The 16,558-nt window shown below is 53.7% G+C and overlaps 5 protein-coding genes across 5 annotated transcripts; 2 read left to right on the top strand and 3 right to left on the bottom strand.

Annotated features, from left to right (window-relative positions):
• Positions 1-1,167: 1,167 nt before the first annotated feature.
• On the bottom strand, positions 1,168-1,665 carry PG997_009288 (uncharacterized protein; the record flags this gene model as incomplete). Its single annotated transcript, XM_066813603.1, has 3 exons — positions 1,168-1,333; positions 1,419-1,522; positions 1,588-1,665. 3 exons carry the CDS (start codon positions 1,663-1,665, stop codon positions 1,168-1,170), a joined length of 348 nt encoding a protein of 115 aa, XP_066665565.1.
• A 1,135-nt stretch (positions 1,666-2,800) lies between these two features.
• Positions 2,801-4,316, bottom strand: PG997_009287 (major facilitator superfamily transporter; the record flags this gene model as incomplete). The annotated part of the gene is made up of 2 exons (XM_066813602.1): positions 2,801-2,959; positions 3,036-4,316. The coding sequence occupies 2 exons, from the start codon at positions 4,314-4,316 to the stop codon at positions 2,801-2,803; spliced, it is 1,440 nt and encodes a 479-aa protein (XP_066665564.1).
• Positions 4,317-5,375: 1,059 nt separating this feature from the next.
• PG997_009286 (amidase) lies at positions 5,376-7,783 on the top strand (the record flags this gene model as incomplete). The annotated part of the gene is given in 6 exon segments (XM_066813601.1): positions 5,376-5,654; positions 5,854-6,230; positions 6,242-6,945; positions 7,368-7,514; positions 7,609-7,663; positions 7,726-7,783. The coding sequence occupies 6 exon segments, from the start codon at positions 5,376-5,378 to the stop codon at positions 7,781-7,783; spliced, it is 1,620 nt and encodes a 539-aa protein (XP_066665563.1).
• A 395-nt stretch (positions 7,784-8,178) lies between these two features.
• On the bottom strand, positions 8,179-10,849 carry PG997_009285 (fungal specific transcription factor domain-containing protein; the record flags this gene model as incomplete). The annotated part of the gene is made up of 8 exons (XM_066813600.1): positions 8,179-8,279; positions 8,349-8,521; positions 8,574-9,443; positions 9,496-9,543; positions 9,593-10,081; positions 10,162-10,396; positions 10,458-10,670; positions 10,729-10,849. 8 exons carry the CDS (start codon positions 10,847-10,849, stop codon positions 8,179-8,181), a joined length of 2,250 nt encoding a protein of 749 aa, XP_066665562.1.
• Positions 10,850-12,637: 1,788 nt separating this feature from the next.
• On the top strand, positions 12,638-16,558 carry PG997_009284 (RNA polymerase-like protein; the record flags this gene model as incomplete). Its single annotated transcript, XM_066813599.1, has 4 exons — positions 12,638-14,031; positions 14,166-14,897; positions 14,942-15,870; positions 15,939-16,558. The coding sequence occupies 4 exons, from the start codon at positions 12,638-12,640 to the stop codon at positions 16,556-16,558; spliced, it is 3,675 nt and encodes a 1,224-aa protein (XP_066665561.1).

The following is a 16,558-nucleotide window of genomic DNA, read 5'->3' as shown; positions in this document are numbered from 1 at the left end:
TATATATAAGTCAGCCTACGTTGGAACTTGGTAAACCGACCTCATTCTCATCATCTCACAAAACCTCTCTCAAGAACGAACCTCACCACCAATACTCATCATCTCTAACCCTCGCCAGCTGGATCTGGTCCCTTCTCTCGTCTTACTCGGAGAAATACACACCCACACCCACACTCACACAACACACAACACACATGCACAAACACTACTACTCAATCCGCTCTATACTCGTCCTCCTCCAAAGAAAAGAACACAGACAGCCTTGGATACTCTCCAAAAAACGAAAGGCATACAACAGTTCCCGTTAAGCTCTCGCCCACGAGTTGCTTACTTTCCTCTTAACAACACACCAAAAACGCACTTACTTTCAACCGCGACTTCTTCCATCACTCAACCGGAATCATGTTCGGCCTCTGGAACGCCTTGTGGAACGCCGTCGGGAGCGGGTCGGACCCGAACGCCGCGGAGAAGACAAGCACGAACAGCCACCGCCGCCGCAGGAGCAAGGGATCGACATCACAGGTGTGGGGACACGTGATGGAGTAGTACCATCCATAGATCGATCGGACTTGCGATGGGGATCAACTAGAGAAGTCGACAAGGAGTTCACGGTGCGGGTTGCAGCACAAGCTGCGAGGCTGGTCAATGGCGCTCATGGCAATGAGCGAGGTCGTTGGCTACACTTTTAGGAGTACTTGGTGTACTGGCGTTTCTATTGCTTGGATTGATACCGCATGGCAGAACATTTGGCTGTGGGCGCGGTGGAGGGGAAGATCGTCAACAGGAGCGATCTGACGAGTAGAAGTGGGTGCATTATCGCACGGGGCGAGGCAACCTTTTGGGTACAGAGCAGCCATTACAGGATAGAGGTAGCAGGCGGTTTTATATATCGAAGTCTAAATCACCAAGAATCCTGGGGTTGCTACACGTTAAAGCATATATGAAACACCTGACTCACGATCTCATCGGCAGTTTTATCTTCCCAATGGCCAAATACACATCACATACAAGTCACGTGAAAAAGACATACAGGGTTGTTAATGCAATGCGCTTGTAAGTTGATTAAGATATAACAGCGTGCCTAGGACTTAGATAATCTAGGTGAAATGCCGATTCACTTCTTGGCTTCATTTCGTCGTTAAATTTCGTACTTGGTTGCGGACACGCTTAAGCGGCAGTGATATCAATGGTGGCGTTGTACGCGGCGACCTTGGTGAGACCGCCGGCACCGACCAGGTAGGGGATGGCGGCGGTCAGGACGCTTTCACCGGCGGGGGTGTCCTTGGGGATGGTGACATCGACGGTGAAGTTGCCCAGGGGAACTTCCTCGGGGCTGTAGGTAGACCGTATTAGCAAATGTGTTCATCATCGCTCTAGGCAGAGAGGTGCCAAGAGAGAAAGAGAGAGGAGAGACGTACTAGAAGTTCTTGTAGCCGATCTGCGTGCCGACGCAGGCATCCGGGGCGCAGCTGCCGAGACCGGTTCGGGCGATGCCCCAGATGATGGAGTAGTCGACATAGTTCTGGACGTAGATCGAGGTCAGGAGCTTGGCCTGGATGGTGCTGCCGGCGGCGGCGGTGGCGGGGCCTCGAAGCCGTAGATGTAGGCGGAGGCGGAGGGCAGAGCGGCCAGGCCGGCGCCGACGAGAGTCTTGATGGAAACCATTTTGGGGGATGTTGTGGTTGGTTATATATTAAGGAATATTAAGTTTCTTGTTGGAGTATTTGCAAGTAACGAAGGACAGGATGTACAGAGATCGTGGGATGGTGGGTGGACTGAAAATCGGATGAAGTAGGGACGGGCGCATCCCATTCTTATATGAACCTCCTTCCCCAAGAAACGGACGACCTAACTTTAGAAGTCAACGGCAACTCTCCTCAGTCTTTCTCGATGCTACTATTCCAAGCCTAGGTAGCCGGTTTATTGTGGCCTTTTGCATAAGAGCCAACGGATCAATACGAGATTTGACGTAGCAGCTGGCTCCGTTAATAGTGCCGATCCCTATCGCTCGCACGTGGCAGATACAGGCGTCTTCCCAACAAACACTAGCGATTCCAAGAGGTTTTTTCCCGGGATATCGGGCAATTCATGCAACGGCTGAGCTTCGCCTTGTTTTAGGGTTGTAGTAAGTAAGTATTCGCGTGATGCCCTGACTGACCGGTCAATTGTCATCTGGGTGCTTGAGGTAGAAAACAAGGCTGGGTTAGATTATGGTGGTAAAGGGGGATGCTGCTGGGTAGGTAGGTAGCATTTAGGCATTTGCACTGCCCTGCCCGACCCAGACCCTGCGTCATGGGCCGAATCGAATCAATCTGGCCCAGCCCCTCCAGGCCCCTCCCCGCTAACCTGATCATGCTCCACTGCGGGTGGTAAGGTCGCTTCGCCAATCGCTACATCGCTAAATCGCCAAATCGCCAATGGGCAAACTGCCGCAAGATCCGCTGGACAAGACTCACTTCACTGCGGCCAGTGACCAGCGCATCCAGCTCCTCCTGCAAGCCCGCTAACTTACGAGCCTCGTAAAACCGTCACGCCTTTTCAACAACGAACTTACCCAAGGCATGCACTTCAGGTCACATCGCCTACGGCCAGATAGATGCTTTGGCGGTTTTGCTGGTTCGTTCGGATTCATGGCCTGTTCAGTCTTGCTGACGCGCGAATGGGACCGTACCTACAGACAACTAGCGGTGATGGCCTTGTCGCATGAACAGCACTAACACGCCTCCCTCAAACGGGGTAGGTCCAGGCATGCGACCAACAACAGGCGAAATTTGTTGTTAAAGCACATCCCGAACAATATCTAGACGGACTTTGCATCCACATCCACGTCCACGTCCACAGGCGTCGACTCGCCATGTACTGTCTCTCGTCTTTTACTGTTCCTCCGGTCCAAGAACGAAAGCCCGCCCGTCCATATCGTCAAAGCGATGCTCATCGCGATCATGGCCCACATACCCCGCTGTAAAGCAATTGTCAGCAACTGAAATAACCAAGGGCTCATGTTGTCATGGAGGCTTCCACAACACATCACTTACTTTAAACCACGGCGCCATGGAGGCGCCGTAAAAGACGATGGACCACCAGGCGTTGATCACGTTGGATCCCAAGTTCATGCCCGCCAAGACGACGGCTCGGAACATATGGTCTTCGTACCTCATCGCGTCGTTGCACCAGGCGAAGAACGTGGCTTGGCAGGCGTACACCGTCCCGGCTAAGTAGTACGCCGCAAAAACCACCGTTGTCGACGCCGCGTTGGCGGGATCTCTGGACGCCGCCAGCACCATGGCCGACGTTACCACGCCGATGATGGCAATGAAGTGGCCCACAAGCCAACGCTTGCCGCGCAAGAAGTCGGTGAGCGTCGCCCAGAAGAGTGTCGACACAATGCCCACTGCCGGAATGGCGGTAGGGTAGTTGTTCAACTGCCACACCGCATACTTGTTGGTCGGGTGGCTCTTCATGTATAACGCCATGAGGCCATTGGTACTGAACGACTCCGTTTCGCCCGCAATGATCCAAAGACCGACGAAACCCCACCAGTACCAAGAGGAAAAGACCTTCTTGAAGAAGCTGATGGATACTGGAGAGCGCTCTTCCACGGCCGGTACACGCGCGATGGCCAGTTCCTTCTCAGCTGCTGTAAGATAAAAGGCGGTCGTCGTCTGCGGCGTATCTGGGAAGAAGACGAAGCCGTAGATGGCCACAGGTATGGTGATTAGCCCGTCAATGATGAACAGCCACCGCCAGCCAGTGAGGCCGTTCTTCTCGTGCAACGACTGGTAAATGCCGGTTTGGATGAAGCCGCCAATCATGGTCCCAGCCAGGCCCGATGCCGTGAAGATGCCACTCCGCTTTCCGAGCTCTCTCTCGGTATACCACGAGCCCAGGATATAATGAGTTCCCACGAAGGTGGTCGCCTCGGCCATGCCCTGGAAGAACCGGATGGCCATGATGGATTGGGGCCGGTGCACCGAAGCCGTGATCATGGTCAGACAGCCCCAGATGACCATCATGGACGGGAAGAAATACCGTGGCTTGATATAGTGCAGCGACATGTTGGCCGGCAGCTGGCCTATGACATATCCGACCGTGAAGCAGGTATTGATCTGGTTCAGCTGGTCGCCCACAAAGCCCAGGTCTTCCTTCATGCCACTGACGTAGGCATTGGTGAGGTTGGACCTGTCCAAGTAATTGGTGAAATAGGACAGGCAGCAAAAGGTCAGAATGAAGAAGTCAATCTTCATGACCAACCGCCGCTCGCCGGGTCGGTATTCGGTGTGGAGGTAGTCCCTCAGCTTGGATTTGAACCCCGCCATAATGGTGACGGGTTTACGGCGTATGATACTTGCTAGAGCTGCAAGTGCAGGCAGGGGCCCGCGAACGGCTGGAAGCGCCTGTCTTATTTATATGTATCACGTAAGATAGGCCGAGGGTGGCTGCTACCATGCTCGAGCTGTTCAGTATCCAAGACGCCGATCCGACGTAAACATGTCGATGGACTATCGGTGGTATGCGATAAGGCAGTTATGAGCAATTGCGACCGGCGAAGATTGCCGGAGGTTCCAATGCGGCCGTCGGGAGGCGCCCAGAAGATACTGTCTGTCGGGCTTGGCGAACATTTGATGGGTGTCGCGCCTGTAATTTGTCAACTGACCTTGACTATATCGCTAACGCTCCTTTCCGATTAGAAAAAGCCAGGTGCAAAAACCGCCGTGGGTACCACCGCCTTAGTGCCGAAATGATGATAACGACTGGACCGAATCATGACCCGCTTCAGATAGTGGTCCCCTCCCCTAGGAGATGCACTATCTTGCTTTCCCCAGACAGTCTCCAGCCCCAGTCGTTCTAGGAGACTTCTGCTGCATGCATGTTCGCGTCATACTGTCCACTGGGGGTTCTGCCGGTTTCTTGAGACGAACGCTGGCCACTGTCAATGAACAACAATGGATGGGACAGACACTGTACCCGAACAACGACGGAGTAAGTGGGATGGGGTATGCGATAGACGTCCATCATTCCATCCGGAGCAGCCAAACTGCGGAGTGATGCTACCTCATGAAGATACAAGCTGCTGTGGCTATCTTGGCGGTCGGCTAATCTAAACATGATCAAGCGCAGGGAGGGATGGGCATGACACCCCCTCTAGCGGGCATCGGACCTGTGCCGATGGTGCGGAGTTACCGTCGCTCGCCCCCAAGACCAACAACAGCAGTCGGGTATCGCTCCCAGGCTGTATTATATAAGATGTAAGATGTGATATTTGCAAGCAAAGGCCTTTTCGGAATACTCTATTTACTTGCTCAAATCTCGTCATACTCCTACGCGTTTATTCTTATAGCAACTCGTAACACGTGTACCTACCACTATTAGTCAAGATGAAGGTTCAGACCTGGGAACAAGTGGCGGCGCGAAAGCGAAAGGCTGTGATGGATTCGATACCGGCGGATTGGATCATCCCTGACCACCTGTTACCGCCCGACACTCAAGATGATGTCACGACCTTCACCGAGTCGTCGGGCTGGTTCACGACCGAGGAGCTCTCCATCACGAACTCCGACGCGCTGGAGCTGCTTCCCAAACTCGCCTCGGGCGAACTCAAGTCCGAGACCGTCACGCGGGCTTTCTGCAAGCGGGCCGCAGCTGCCCACCAACTTGTAAGTTCCGTTCCTCAATGTATCATATCGGTAGGAAAACACACGGGGAAGGGGGAGATTAGACATTAGGACAAGTGAATCGTGTCTTTCAAAAAGAGAGAGAAAAGGGGTGCTACGAAAGAACACAGGGGCAAGTTGACGAAAGGAAACCAGAACGTAGATAGGTGAGCATTATGAGGACTTTACTGACGAAGAGTAGACCAATTGCCTCTCTGAGACCTGCTTTGACCGCGGCCTCAAGACAGCACGCCAACTCGACGAGCATCTGGCCAGGACTGGCAAGCCCGTCGGCCCCCTACACGGCCTCCCCGTCTCGCTCAAAGACAACTTCCACCTGAAGGGGCTAGATGCGACCGTGGGCTTCGTCTCGCACGTGGACGCGCCCGCCGACCAAGACGCGACGCTGGCCGAGCTGCTCCAAACGAAAGCCGGCGCCGTCTTCTACGTCAAGACCAACGTGCCCACGGCCATGATGATGGCCGAGACCGTCAACAACGTCCAGGGCCGCACCGTGAACCCGCTGAACCGCCGCCTGACGCCCGGCGGGTCCTCGGGCGGCGAAGCGGCGCTCATTGCGTTCAGGGAAGTCCCCTGGGCGTCGGCACCGACATCGGCGGCTCTTTGCGCATCCCCGCGGCCTGCACGGGTCTCTTCACCCTGCGGCCCTCGTTCGGCCGGTTCCCGACCCTGGGTTGTCGGTCGGGTATGCCGGGCCAGGAGGCCGTGCAGTCCGTCAACGGGCCCCTGGCCCGCACCCTGGGCGATCTCGAGATCTACTGCCGCGCCGTCGTCGATGCAGAGCCTTGGCATGATGCGGACCCGCGCTGCCTGCCCATTCCGTGGCGAATGCCCGCGCCGCCCCTTTCCGGTGACAATCGCAAGCTGAAAATCGCCGTCATGTGGGACGACGGCATGGCCCTCCCGACCCCGCCCGTGACGCGCGCCCTGCGGCAGACCGTCGCCTCCTTGCAGGAAGCCGGCCACGACATCGTCGAGTGGTCCTCCCGGGACCAAGCCCAGGGCCTCGACCTGCTGAACCGCATGTTCGTCGCCGACGGCGGCCTCGCCATCCGCGAGGAGATCGCCAAGACGGGCGAGCCCTGGTTCCTGCCCGAGATGCAGGCCTATGCCGTCAGCTCCGAGCTCGGCACCCGCGACCTCTGGCGCCTGCACGCCGAGCGCCAGGCCTACCAGAAGCGGCACCTCGACCGCTGGAACGCGGCCGGGATCGACGCGCTGCTGTGTCCCACGACGCCGTATGCGAGTGTGGAGAATGGCAAGTTCCGACACGGTACGTTCGTATTGGGGGTTCTGTTCGGGTTTCCCGGTTCTTCTTCTTCTTCTTTCTTTCCTTAATCTCAGAACTTATCTCTCCTACCACACCTTGTTTTCCCCCCTCTTCCTTTTCTTTTTCGTTTGCGTTGTTCTGGCTTCCTTCTCTTTTTCGTGTGCGTTCTCGCCCTCATTTCCCACAGACCTCGCGTCTCGCTCACTCGCTCGCTCTTAAGAGCGCCCATCCCCCTTCTCCGCTTTGCGCTTTGCGCTGTCCCTGATCCCCACCTACCTACCCCCTATATTCCACTCCCACCCCCTCCCCCTACCTTTTCAGCCCTGTGACGTGATCGGCCTCGAAAGTCGCCGTTTCCGGCTTAGGTAACCGAAACTGAATCTATTGTATCTGCTTCTCTGACTTGACTTTCCAACTGCTCCTAGTCGGGTACACGGGTGTGTACAACGTTCTAGACCAGGCCTGCATTAGCTTCCCCACCGGCATCAGGGTGGATGCCGCCCTCGACAAGGCGCTCGACATGTCCTCGTACCAGCCCATGAGCGAGGTAGACAAGATGATCCAATCCGAATGTGAGTTCTTCCAATGTCCACTGCTGGGTTTACCGATCGATCGGCCGAAGGGGACTGTTTACCCTTACTGACAATCTCTTTTATCTCTGCCCAGACCATGCAGAGGCGGTACACGGCATGCCGATCAACCTTCAGCTGATAGGAAGGAGGTGAGTTCCAACTTTTTCCCTGACCGCCATGCCACGGACAAAAATTAACGATTGCTACCCAGACTTGAAGAAGAGAAAGTCGTGGCTATGGTGAAAGTAGTCCTCGACGCCTTGTCATGACAGAGATACGAGACATGATGTTATTTGCCATGAAGTTGCTAAGGAGCGCTGATTTAAAATAAGGAGCTGCAGCTTCGGCTGTCCCGGATGTGCTAAGCAAGCACAAGCCTCATCGATGTAACGTAAAACGAGCAAGCTTTCATTTCCAGGATCGATGCATGATAGAAAGCCTCTAGATGTCAAATACAAACTCGCTTCAAAATCCCTTCTAGCATACAAACTCTCAAATAACCCCATTGGCTTAAATAAAAAAGGAGAAAAATCTATCCATCCCGTCAAGGTCCTCGCCGACGCCCTTTTGTGTGTATGGACGATGTTATGTCGTCCCTTTGAACGCCTAGACACCGGAGGACACTTGGCCCCAACGCGCTAGAAAGCCCACAGTTAAAACAAGGTTAGAAGTAAAATTGCTGCTGCGGAGGCTGACCGGGTGGAGGTTGAGCCAGGAAATCAAAGTTCATATCCGTGCCGGTGTAGAACGGATCAGGGGGTGACTCTTGAGAAAGACCAAACGTTAGTTTCAGACCTCCTTCCGTCAGGGCTCAATCCGGAAACATGTACTCACCCCAGAAGATGGAATCATAGAGATCCATGGGTGACATGTATGCGGCTGGGTCCATCTGGCTCATGTCCGTTACGTTTTGCATACCCATAGGCGGCGGCTGCTGTTGTTGTGTTTGTTGTTGTTGCTGCTGCTGTTGCTGCTGTTGCAGAGCCGGCGGATATGACGACATACTCCTGTTTTCAATTAGTGTGTGATGATGATTTGAGCACATTTATATGAACGTACGTCGAATAATCGGGCATGGTAGCTCCGTTCTGTAGTTCCGCCATAGCAAGTGCAGCATCTTGATGAGGATCCACCATTCCATGCACCTTCTGCTGCTGGCTCGCATGTGGTACATTTTGCAATAGAGTGACGGGTGTCCTTGAGCCAGATGGGTTTTCGCTTTTCATCCCTGACAGGCCATGTAAAGAACCGTAATCGTAGATGTTCTTCAAAGCCGTGAGTGCTCTCGAAAGCGGCCCCGACAGCTCAATGTCCTTCTCACTGTGCTTGATATGACCTGGTGGCGGACTTGACCTCTCCTTAGCAGCAGCAGCCGAGAGCGCCGAAATGAGATCGCCTTGCAGCCCGCGGACTTCCGGATCAGTTTTGGTTTCGCAAAGAATACCAAGGAGCACAGCAGAGGACAGTCCATGGTACGTGAATGCCCAGCTTCTCGTTGGAATCACCGAGATATTATGCATGGACAGAAACATCCTGACGGTCTCGGTAAGGTTTTCCTTGCATTTGTCGGACAGGATCTGCTTTTCTTCGGCACTCAGTCTGGTGCAGTCGCTTCGAAGAGCCGGACGACAGCAAACAGAAACCACAAAGGCCGTGTGCAAGCGGCAAGCGTAGTGTTGTAATCGATCTATCGCCGTTTTCGCCGCCTCTTTGCTTCGTAACTGTGGATACACCCTGTCCCGTATTGATTCGACCGCTTCGCAATTTCCCATGATATTTTCGTAAGTAATCGTATCAGTAGCGTCGGGGTTCAGTTTCTCGGAGATAAGTCTGGTGAGATGATACATGGCCTCTAGGTAGGATAAGCCCTGCACAGTCGAATCGGGGGACAGTGGGATGGCGCAACATTGAATGTTGGTCATATTGGGTCTTGGTCATCATTAGCACAGCTGATCGTCTCGACCACCAGCCCGCGACTTACCGATCAAAAGACAAAGAGGTCAACGTATCATGCCATTGGCATGTCCACCTGTTCAACATATCAGCTTCTGTTTGAGTAGAATCCTAATCAATCATACCATAGTTTCCGCCGAACATAGTCCTTCGTCGACATCCCTGACGAGCTCTCACGCCCATCCTGGGGGTTCGAGCGGTGTAGCCCTAGTGACTGAGCCAAGCGACACGTAAGAGCCAACAAGGCCCAAGACGCCTCTGCCTTCATATCGTTGAGCAACACGAAGCTCGTCATCAACAAAGCCTGGATAGAGTCGAGGTTGGGCCTGAGCAAGAAATTGCCGAGACGCAAGAAATGCATGCTAATCTGCATGTATCTTTGGGAATCGGTCGTCCTGATGTGGTATGGCGAGTCGTGGTACTGAGAGCCTACAGCAAGTACGGCGAATAGAATGGCTAGCCACGAGGCGGACACCGGTCGGGAAGTTGCCGGGCCCTCGCGGGCATTCTTGGCACGTTCCTCCAGGTAGATCATGAGCCTCGACTCCAGATCCTCAATATCGATGACAAAGCCCCAGAAGGGGTGTGGCACCTCCTTGTAGGTCTTGAAGAGTCTAATAAAGGGTTAGAGAGTTGACGAAAAGCCACCAGTGCGGCTCTTAGTTGTTGCTTGCGGTTAGCGACAGCGACTTACTTGAGCACCTCACGATCGGAAGGAAGCTCGGCAGAGATCTCTCGTGTCATTCGATCTAGGTGGTGCGACGACATTAGAGGGAATGGCGCTGAATTGTCGAGTCCCCAAATGGGGCGCATGTCTCGACGTATGTCGATGCCATCTTTCGTCTCGTTAGGCGAAGATTGGTCCCTTAGCAGAGCTGGGATGCTGTTCTGCCCGACGAAGCGCGGTATTTCCATCGACTCGGACTGGTCTAAGCAATCATCAGGTCATGAACATGCCGCGAAGTTACAATCGGGGTGTATGTGGCATACCTAGGGCCCGGGGCCAGCCGTTGGGCTGATGGTCACTGGTGCGCTCCGGCTCGGCACTTGGATCCGGGGAATGCGGGCGTTTCTGGCCATGTGTGATGTCGGCGGAACCCTGCTTGGCAACATTGGAGCGGTTTGGCTTATAGGAGCACAGCTGTGGGTGCTCCCGTTTTACACAATTCTCACACGGCTGCTTGTTGTCACACTTGACCTTCCCTGCGCACCGGATTAGAGGGAGGTGTCACGTTGGAGGGCAGTTTGGGAGAAGACGCACGCTGGCGGCAGGGCCAGCAGGCCGTGCCATATCGAACTTTGCGATGGGAGTGTATAATACGGCTAGCTTCTTCCGGGGTGAGTTCCTCCACGGAAACGTGGGCGTCCTGTGATTTGGGCATGGGCAAGGGCAAGAAAAGGGTAGGATACGACAGAGCTCCGTTGCGGCATGCGGGATGCCGGCCTCGCCAAGCACCAAGCACCAGACTGATAAGCGCGGTAATCTGGCAGCTTAGTTTTTAGTTCAGAGTGTGGCAACGATCGTCTGATTGGGCGGAGTCGTGGGTTCAGTCCCCGAGTAGCTGTCTGGCCCAACGGGCAGCGAAGCCGACGACGACGGGATTCGAATCGAAGAAGTAAGGAGAGAAGTGAGGGTTTCCAGAGGCCGAGGAGCGAAAAGGAGCCTTTGAATCTTTAATTATTTAGTAAGGTAAATTGAAGACCGACAAAACAAATCGAGGAAGATGAGGCGGGGCGGTCGACATGCAAAAAGTTGACGTATTTTCCAACGAGGCTAGTCTAGTAGCTCCAATTCTCGGCAGAGCGAGCTGGGCGCGGGCGAGCGAGCCACGAGCCAACGAGCCTAGAGCCTAACTGGGAGCGACTTGGCACTCGCTCGCTGCAACTGCGCTGCACTCTGCCAACTGCGCATTGCACACTGCCTGCACTCGACACTCCTTTCTGATTAGGTAGGTACAAGTAGCTGCATACATGTAGCATGGGCACAGCACAGCTCTTGGGCCGACCATGCCGAGACCATTGCATGTAAATAAATTGGGGACGTGCCATTTCCAAACAGGCTTAGCTAATGGCGAGCATCTTGGTACTGCCCGGTTGTCGCTTCCAGAAGAACCCTTCCATCTTCTCTCCTTCCTTAGTAACGTCACGTGCAGCTGCACAATACCTTAGGTAGGTAGCTTCCTTAGGCCCGAATCGATGTGATGCCTTAGCGCAGGGTACGTTTGTACTGTTCCATGTTGAATATGTTTGGTACCGGTTTCCCCTTAACTTGTCTATATGTACCTATGTAGGTAGAGGGCAGTGCAAGTGCTAGAGAAAACACATATCTTACATCGCTGGGACTACTGACGTGCAATACTAGGCACGTACCTACCAAAAGTAGTGGCAAATGAAGAAGTTGGCAAGTATGTATACTTACCTACTAGCCGGCGGCGACAGTACAACTGGTGATGGGCCGACCGATGGCGACGGGTGGTAGTGGAGCAGCTCACGATTTATCTGAGAGTAACGTCCCGGTCAGTTCCTGACAGGCATGCTCCAGACCCTTGCTAGTGCACTTGCAAGTTGCAGCTCGTACCTCCAGTACTTCAAGAGTTCAATACGACCATAGCTACCTACTCACGCTAGGCCTCTTCATGTCTAGTCGTAGCTGGGAGAGCTGCCCATCAATCAAATGAGACGACGCGTTTCGCGTCGCAGACCCCTCTTTCCGATCACAACTATCGAGCTCTCAACTCAATTGGTTTCTGGTCACCGGTACGCACGCAACACGACACAGCAGACGACTCGCTTTCTGCTCTCCACAGCCACACCTTGCTTGGACGCGTCGCATATTGGCCAATTTGCGATTCCGTCACAACAGCACTTGTGCGTGCCAGTGCCATCCTTGGCCCGAAGATCTGACTAGCAACTAGCTCCCGCTGTTTCGACACGTACCGATTGGGCCGGGACCGGTCACGCCAGTGCCTGCCTGCCTGCCTGCCCGCCCGGGGTCTTCGTTGTTGGCCACAAGGAAAACCCATTGAGGTGTGTAAAAGTTGCCCCTCCCAACTGCCATCAGTGAGTGGCTGGCTCCTTGTGCGTTACCTGACATTAAAGTGGAAAATGCAGGTCACACTGCCAGTAGCTTTACCTTCGCCCTTATGCACTCGAGGGCCTAGTACGCCGTCATGGACTTGCAGGCCCTGGCACCGCAGACGCCAACCAAGCGGCGAGACGAAGGGGAGCTCAGAGATACTTTCTTCTATGTCTCAGATAACTATAATCTGGGATTGACTCTGTCCGACAAGCCGCAGCCACCCTCAAAGCTTAGGCAGGGCGGCCCTCAAGGTGACCGCATCTACTACGGGCGATTCCGACACCTCTATTTCTATGGTAACCTGCCTGAGGCTCTGGCAGCCTTTAGGAAAGAGGCCATTGCAGTTTCTCAAAGATGGGTTCACAAACCGCTTGCAGACCAGGATACTCTGCCGATGGTGACAGGCCTGCCAAGTGCCAGCTCTGAACACGAGAGATCCGATCTGATTGATCTGCTTTATCATGTCCTCGGCCAGTATATTGTTGGACGGATCCCGGTCTCGTCTTTCAACTCCAAGTTTGAAGATTCTGCTCCGTCTGACCGTACGCCATCGAAGCGGCCGCGTCCACGGGATGCAGTTCTTGCCCCAGGATCGCCTCCCAAGAGGGCTCGAAGTAGTTCAAATACGAGTGGCGATCCCGTTACTGTTGCTGACTGCAAAGGTGCCGTTACCGAGCAGGCCGCAGAGACTACTGAGCGTGCCAACCCGTTGAAGCGTACCTCAGCTCATTCTAGCCGAGACTCTTTTAGGACTGCTGACCTTGTCTTCAGTCAGGAGCCACCGCTTTCCCAAGCGACGCAAACAACCATCGAGGCAAGCAGCCAAGAGAAGAGAAGACTGCCCCCTCCTGCTCCCTCCACCCAAGACTCGTTTCCTGCTTCTTTGGGATTTGAGCAGGAGTTGCTTGATTCATTCGTCCACCAAGAGAAGGCGTCACCAGCCAAAGCCGACCCGGTCAATGAGCCCTCATTCGTGCTTGGAAGTGATTCATCCGATCTATATTCCAGCGAAATTGGCCAATCCACATTGGCAGAACTTGACAATGGTACCAATGCAACAAAAGGTCACCGGCTCCAGGCTGCGACCATGGATTTCGAGGAGCGTCTCAAAACCGTGTGGCCGGCGGTGCCCGCTGGCCTTAACGAAGCCCCCTTGCCCATTGTCTGGGAAATATTGCGTGTATTCATATTTGCCGGCGTAGCCACACGCGATATTCAACTCTCCTACGAAGAGTCCTGGATCGATCAAGATGTCCTATGGAAAATGCTCAAAGTTCACCCTTTGCTGAGGGGCAGGGCCCTACCAGAACGATCTCGAGCCGAAGCTTGGACTGCTGCATTCGATAACTTTCGAACACTACATCGGGTCGTTGTTCTCACTGCGTCCCTGGAATTCAGCCCATCTTCTGACCTCGATTCCGTGTTAGCAATCCAACTGGATCCTCTAAGGCTCGAGAGGCCTCACAGACTGAACCGTCGATTCGGGTCAGATCGATTCTTGGAAATCATTATCCCAACTCTTGACGAGAAGAATCTCCCAGCCACATCAAGAATATAAGTGAAGCGGAATCAATTCTCCGTCATTGGGCCAGTCAAACGCTGCATTACTTCATAGGCAGAGTTTGGTCGGGATTTTTCATTCGCCCCTACCGCAACAACAACACGAAAGAAACAGCGAAGGACCAGAAGGATATGTTCAATCCGGTCCAACACGTGTCCAGGAAACATCGGTTCTACTTGTTTGCGGAGGATGGCGACAACTTCCGCCCGTCAGTTTCCGGCCAGCTCCCGCCCAAAGGGGAACCGTTTGCGGCTCATACGAGGGCAACCAAGCACGACATGATCGCATGGCTTCTACAGATATCAAAGAACATGGACCAACCTGCTACGAAACTTTTTTCACGCATCGTCCTGGGCCTGAGCCGTACCGACGCCACTGCCGTGCTTGAAAAGTCACAGATCAAGATTAGAAAGCGCGATCGGCTATCACCCACTGGAAATGTCATGAACGACGGTATTGGCCGCATTTCGCAATCCCTTGCCCGCAAAATACGGACCATGATGGGTTCATTCGGTAACCTCACCGGTTTCCAAGGTCGTATTGGCAGTGCGAAAGGGTTTTGGATTATTGACATACAGGACGATACAGATCTTGACTGGATTGTATTATACCCTTCCCAAAGAAAATGGAAATGCGATTTCATGGACGAAGAACATAGGACGTTTGAGGTGCGGAGCGAAGTCAATCCACTCAAGTCGGCCAACCTCAACAACCAGTTCCTTCCCATCCTCCACGACAGAGCCAAGCAAAAAGACGGCATGAAGAATGCGATCAGTGATATACTTGAACGGTCGCTATGCAAAGAGATGGAGGAGCAACGGATGGCGATCCAAGACCCTTGCAGACTACGACTTTGGGTGCAAAACAATTCAACAAGCTCGCTGCGGGAAGCGCGCCTGAAGATTGGCCAAGTCCCATTCGTAGGGGGCTGCCAAAGCAGGACGAAGATAGGATCAACTTTCTACTCGATGGGGGCTTCGATCCAAGACGGCTGCGAATGCTATGGGAGGTGACCTTCAAACTTCGGAAGGACAAGTGCGAGGAAATGAAGAAAAGAATGAATATCAAGATCGGACGTTCGACGTATGCTTTCATGGTCGTGGACTTCTGGGGCCTCCTCAACGAAGGCGAGATACATCTGGGATTCTCGTCCAACTTCCAGGATGATGACTCCCGTTTCTCAGAGACATACTTGCATGGAATGGATGTTCTTGTGGCTCGTTCGCCTGCCCATTATACGAGCGACATCCAGAAGGTGAAAGCTGTGTTTAGACCCGAGCTCGGTCCCTTGAAGGACGTGGTCGTTTTCCCATCGAAAGGCAATGTTGCCCTTGCCGATAAGCTGTCTGGAGGGGACTATGACGGCGATATTGCCTGGGTATGCTGGGACCCGAATATTGTGGGCAATTTCGTCAACGCAGAAGTGCCCGAATGTCCTGACTTGTTCAAAGAGGGCGTCTTAGCAAAGCAGAAGGAGACTTACAAAGACCTTGTTGACCAATATGGACAGGAGGCCAATTCAAAGTTTTTTGATGCCAGCTTCAAGTTCAATATGCAATCCAACTTGCTCGGCCTCTGCACCAACTTCAAAGAACGGCTCGGTTATTCAAGGCGCTCAGTGGGCGACGAGGCCGCCGTCCGTCTCAGCACTCTTCTCAGTAACCTCGTCGACCAGGCCAAGCAGGGCATCCGGTTCACGAATGAAGATTGGACCAAGTTTCGCAACGCTCTTCTGGGGGTAAGGCGGAACCACCCCAACCGAGGTACAAATCCGACTCATGCCCGGGCCGTCGAAAGTTCTCACATATCATTGATCACTTGAAGTTTTCAGTCTTGATACCCATTATTGAGCGAGAGCTTGCCATCCTATCCGAGGATAAGACCAAGCCAAATTCACTATTGGTACCATGGGACAAGGACCTAGTCAAGCTCTATGATCTATACAATGAATTCGGCCAAAACAAGCCACGAGTAAAATCAATCATTACAAAACTTAATAACGATCTTGATGCTCTATATGGTCAGTGCACGGGAAATCAAGCTCGGTGGAAAGACGTTCCATTTGAGGTGAAAATGGAGAGACTGTACGAGGATTTCCATGCGATACAGCCTAAGAAGCTGACAGGCACGCTGGAAAGAATTCTCACCCGCGGCGGCACGGGGTCATACTCTGAATGGTCACTGCTGAAGGCGTCGGTCATGTTTAAGAAGTTCTACATGCAGAACGTGACATGGTGGATCGCCGGCCGTCAACTCCAGTTTCTGAAAAGCATGCAGACGACTGAGGGGACGGCAACGGGCGGCGCCCTGGCTCTTGTTCGGCCTCAACTCTATGCCACATTGAGACCGGACAAGGCGTACATCCAGGCCCTCGCGCTCGAGGATGTAGTGCACCCTGGAGGTGACGTGGCGGAGGTTGAAGACAGCATCGATAGCGACAATGAGATCTGA

The sequence above is a fragment of the Apiospora hydei genome (assembly GCF_038363865.1).
Source record: "Apiospora hydei strain CBS 114990 chromosome Unknown utg000007l_segment0_segment0, whole genome shotgun sequence".
Classification (NCBI taxonomy): domain Eukaryota; kingdom Fungi; phylum Ascomycota; class Sordariomycetes; order Amphisphaeriales; family Apiosporaceae; genus Apiospora; species Apiospora hydei.
This window is presented reverse-complemented; position numbering and strand designations above follow the sequence as displayed.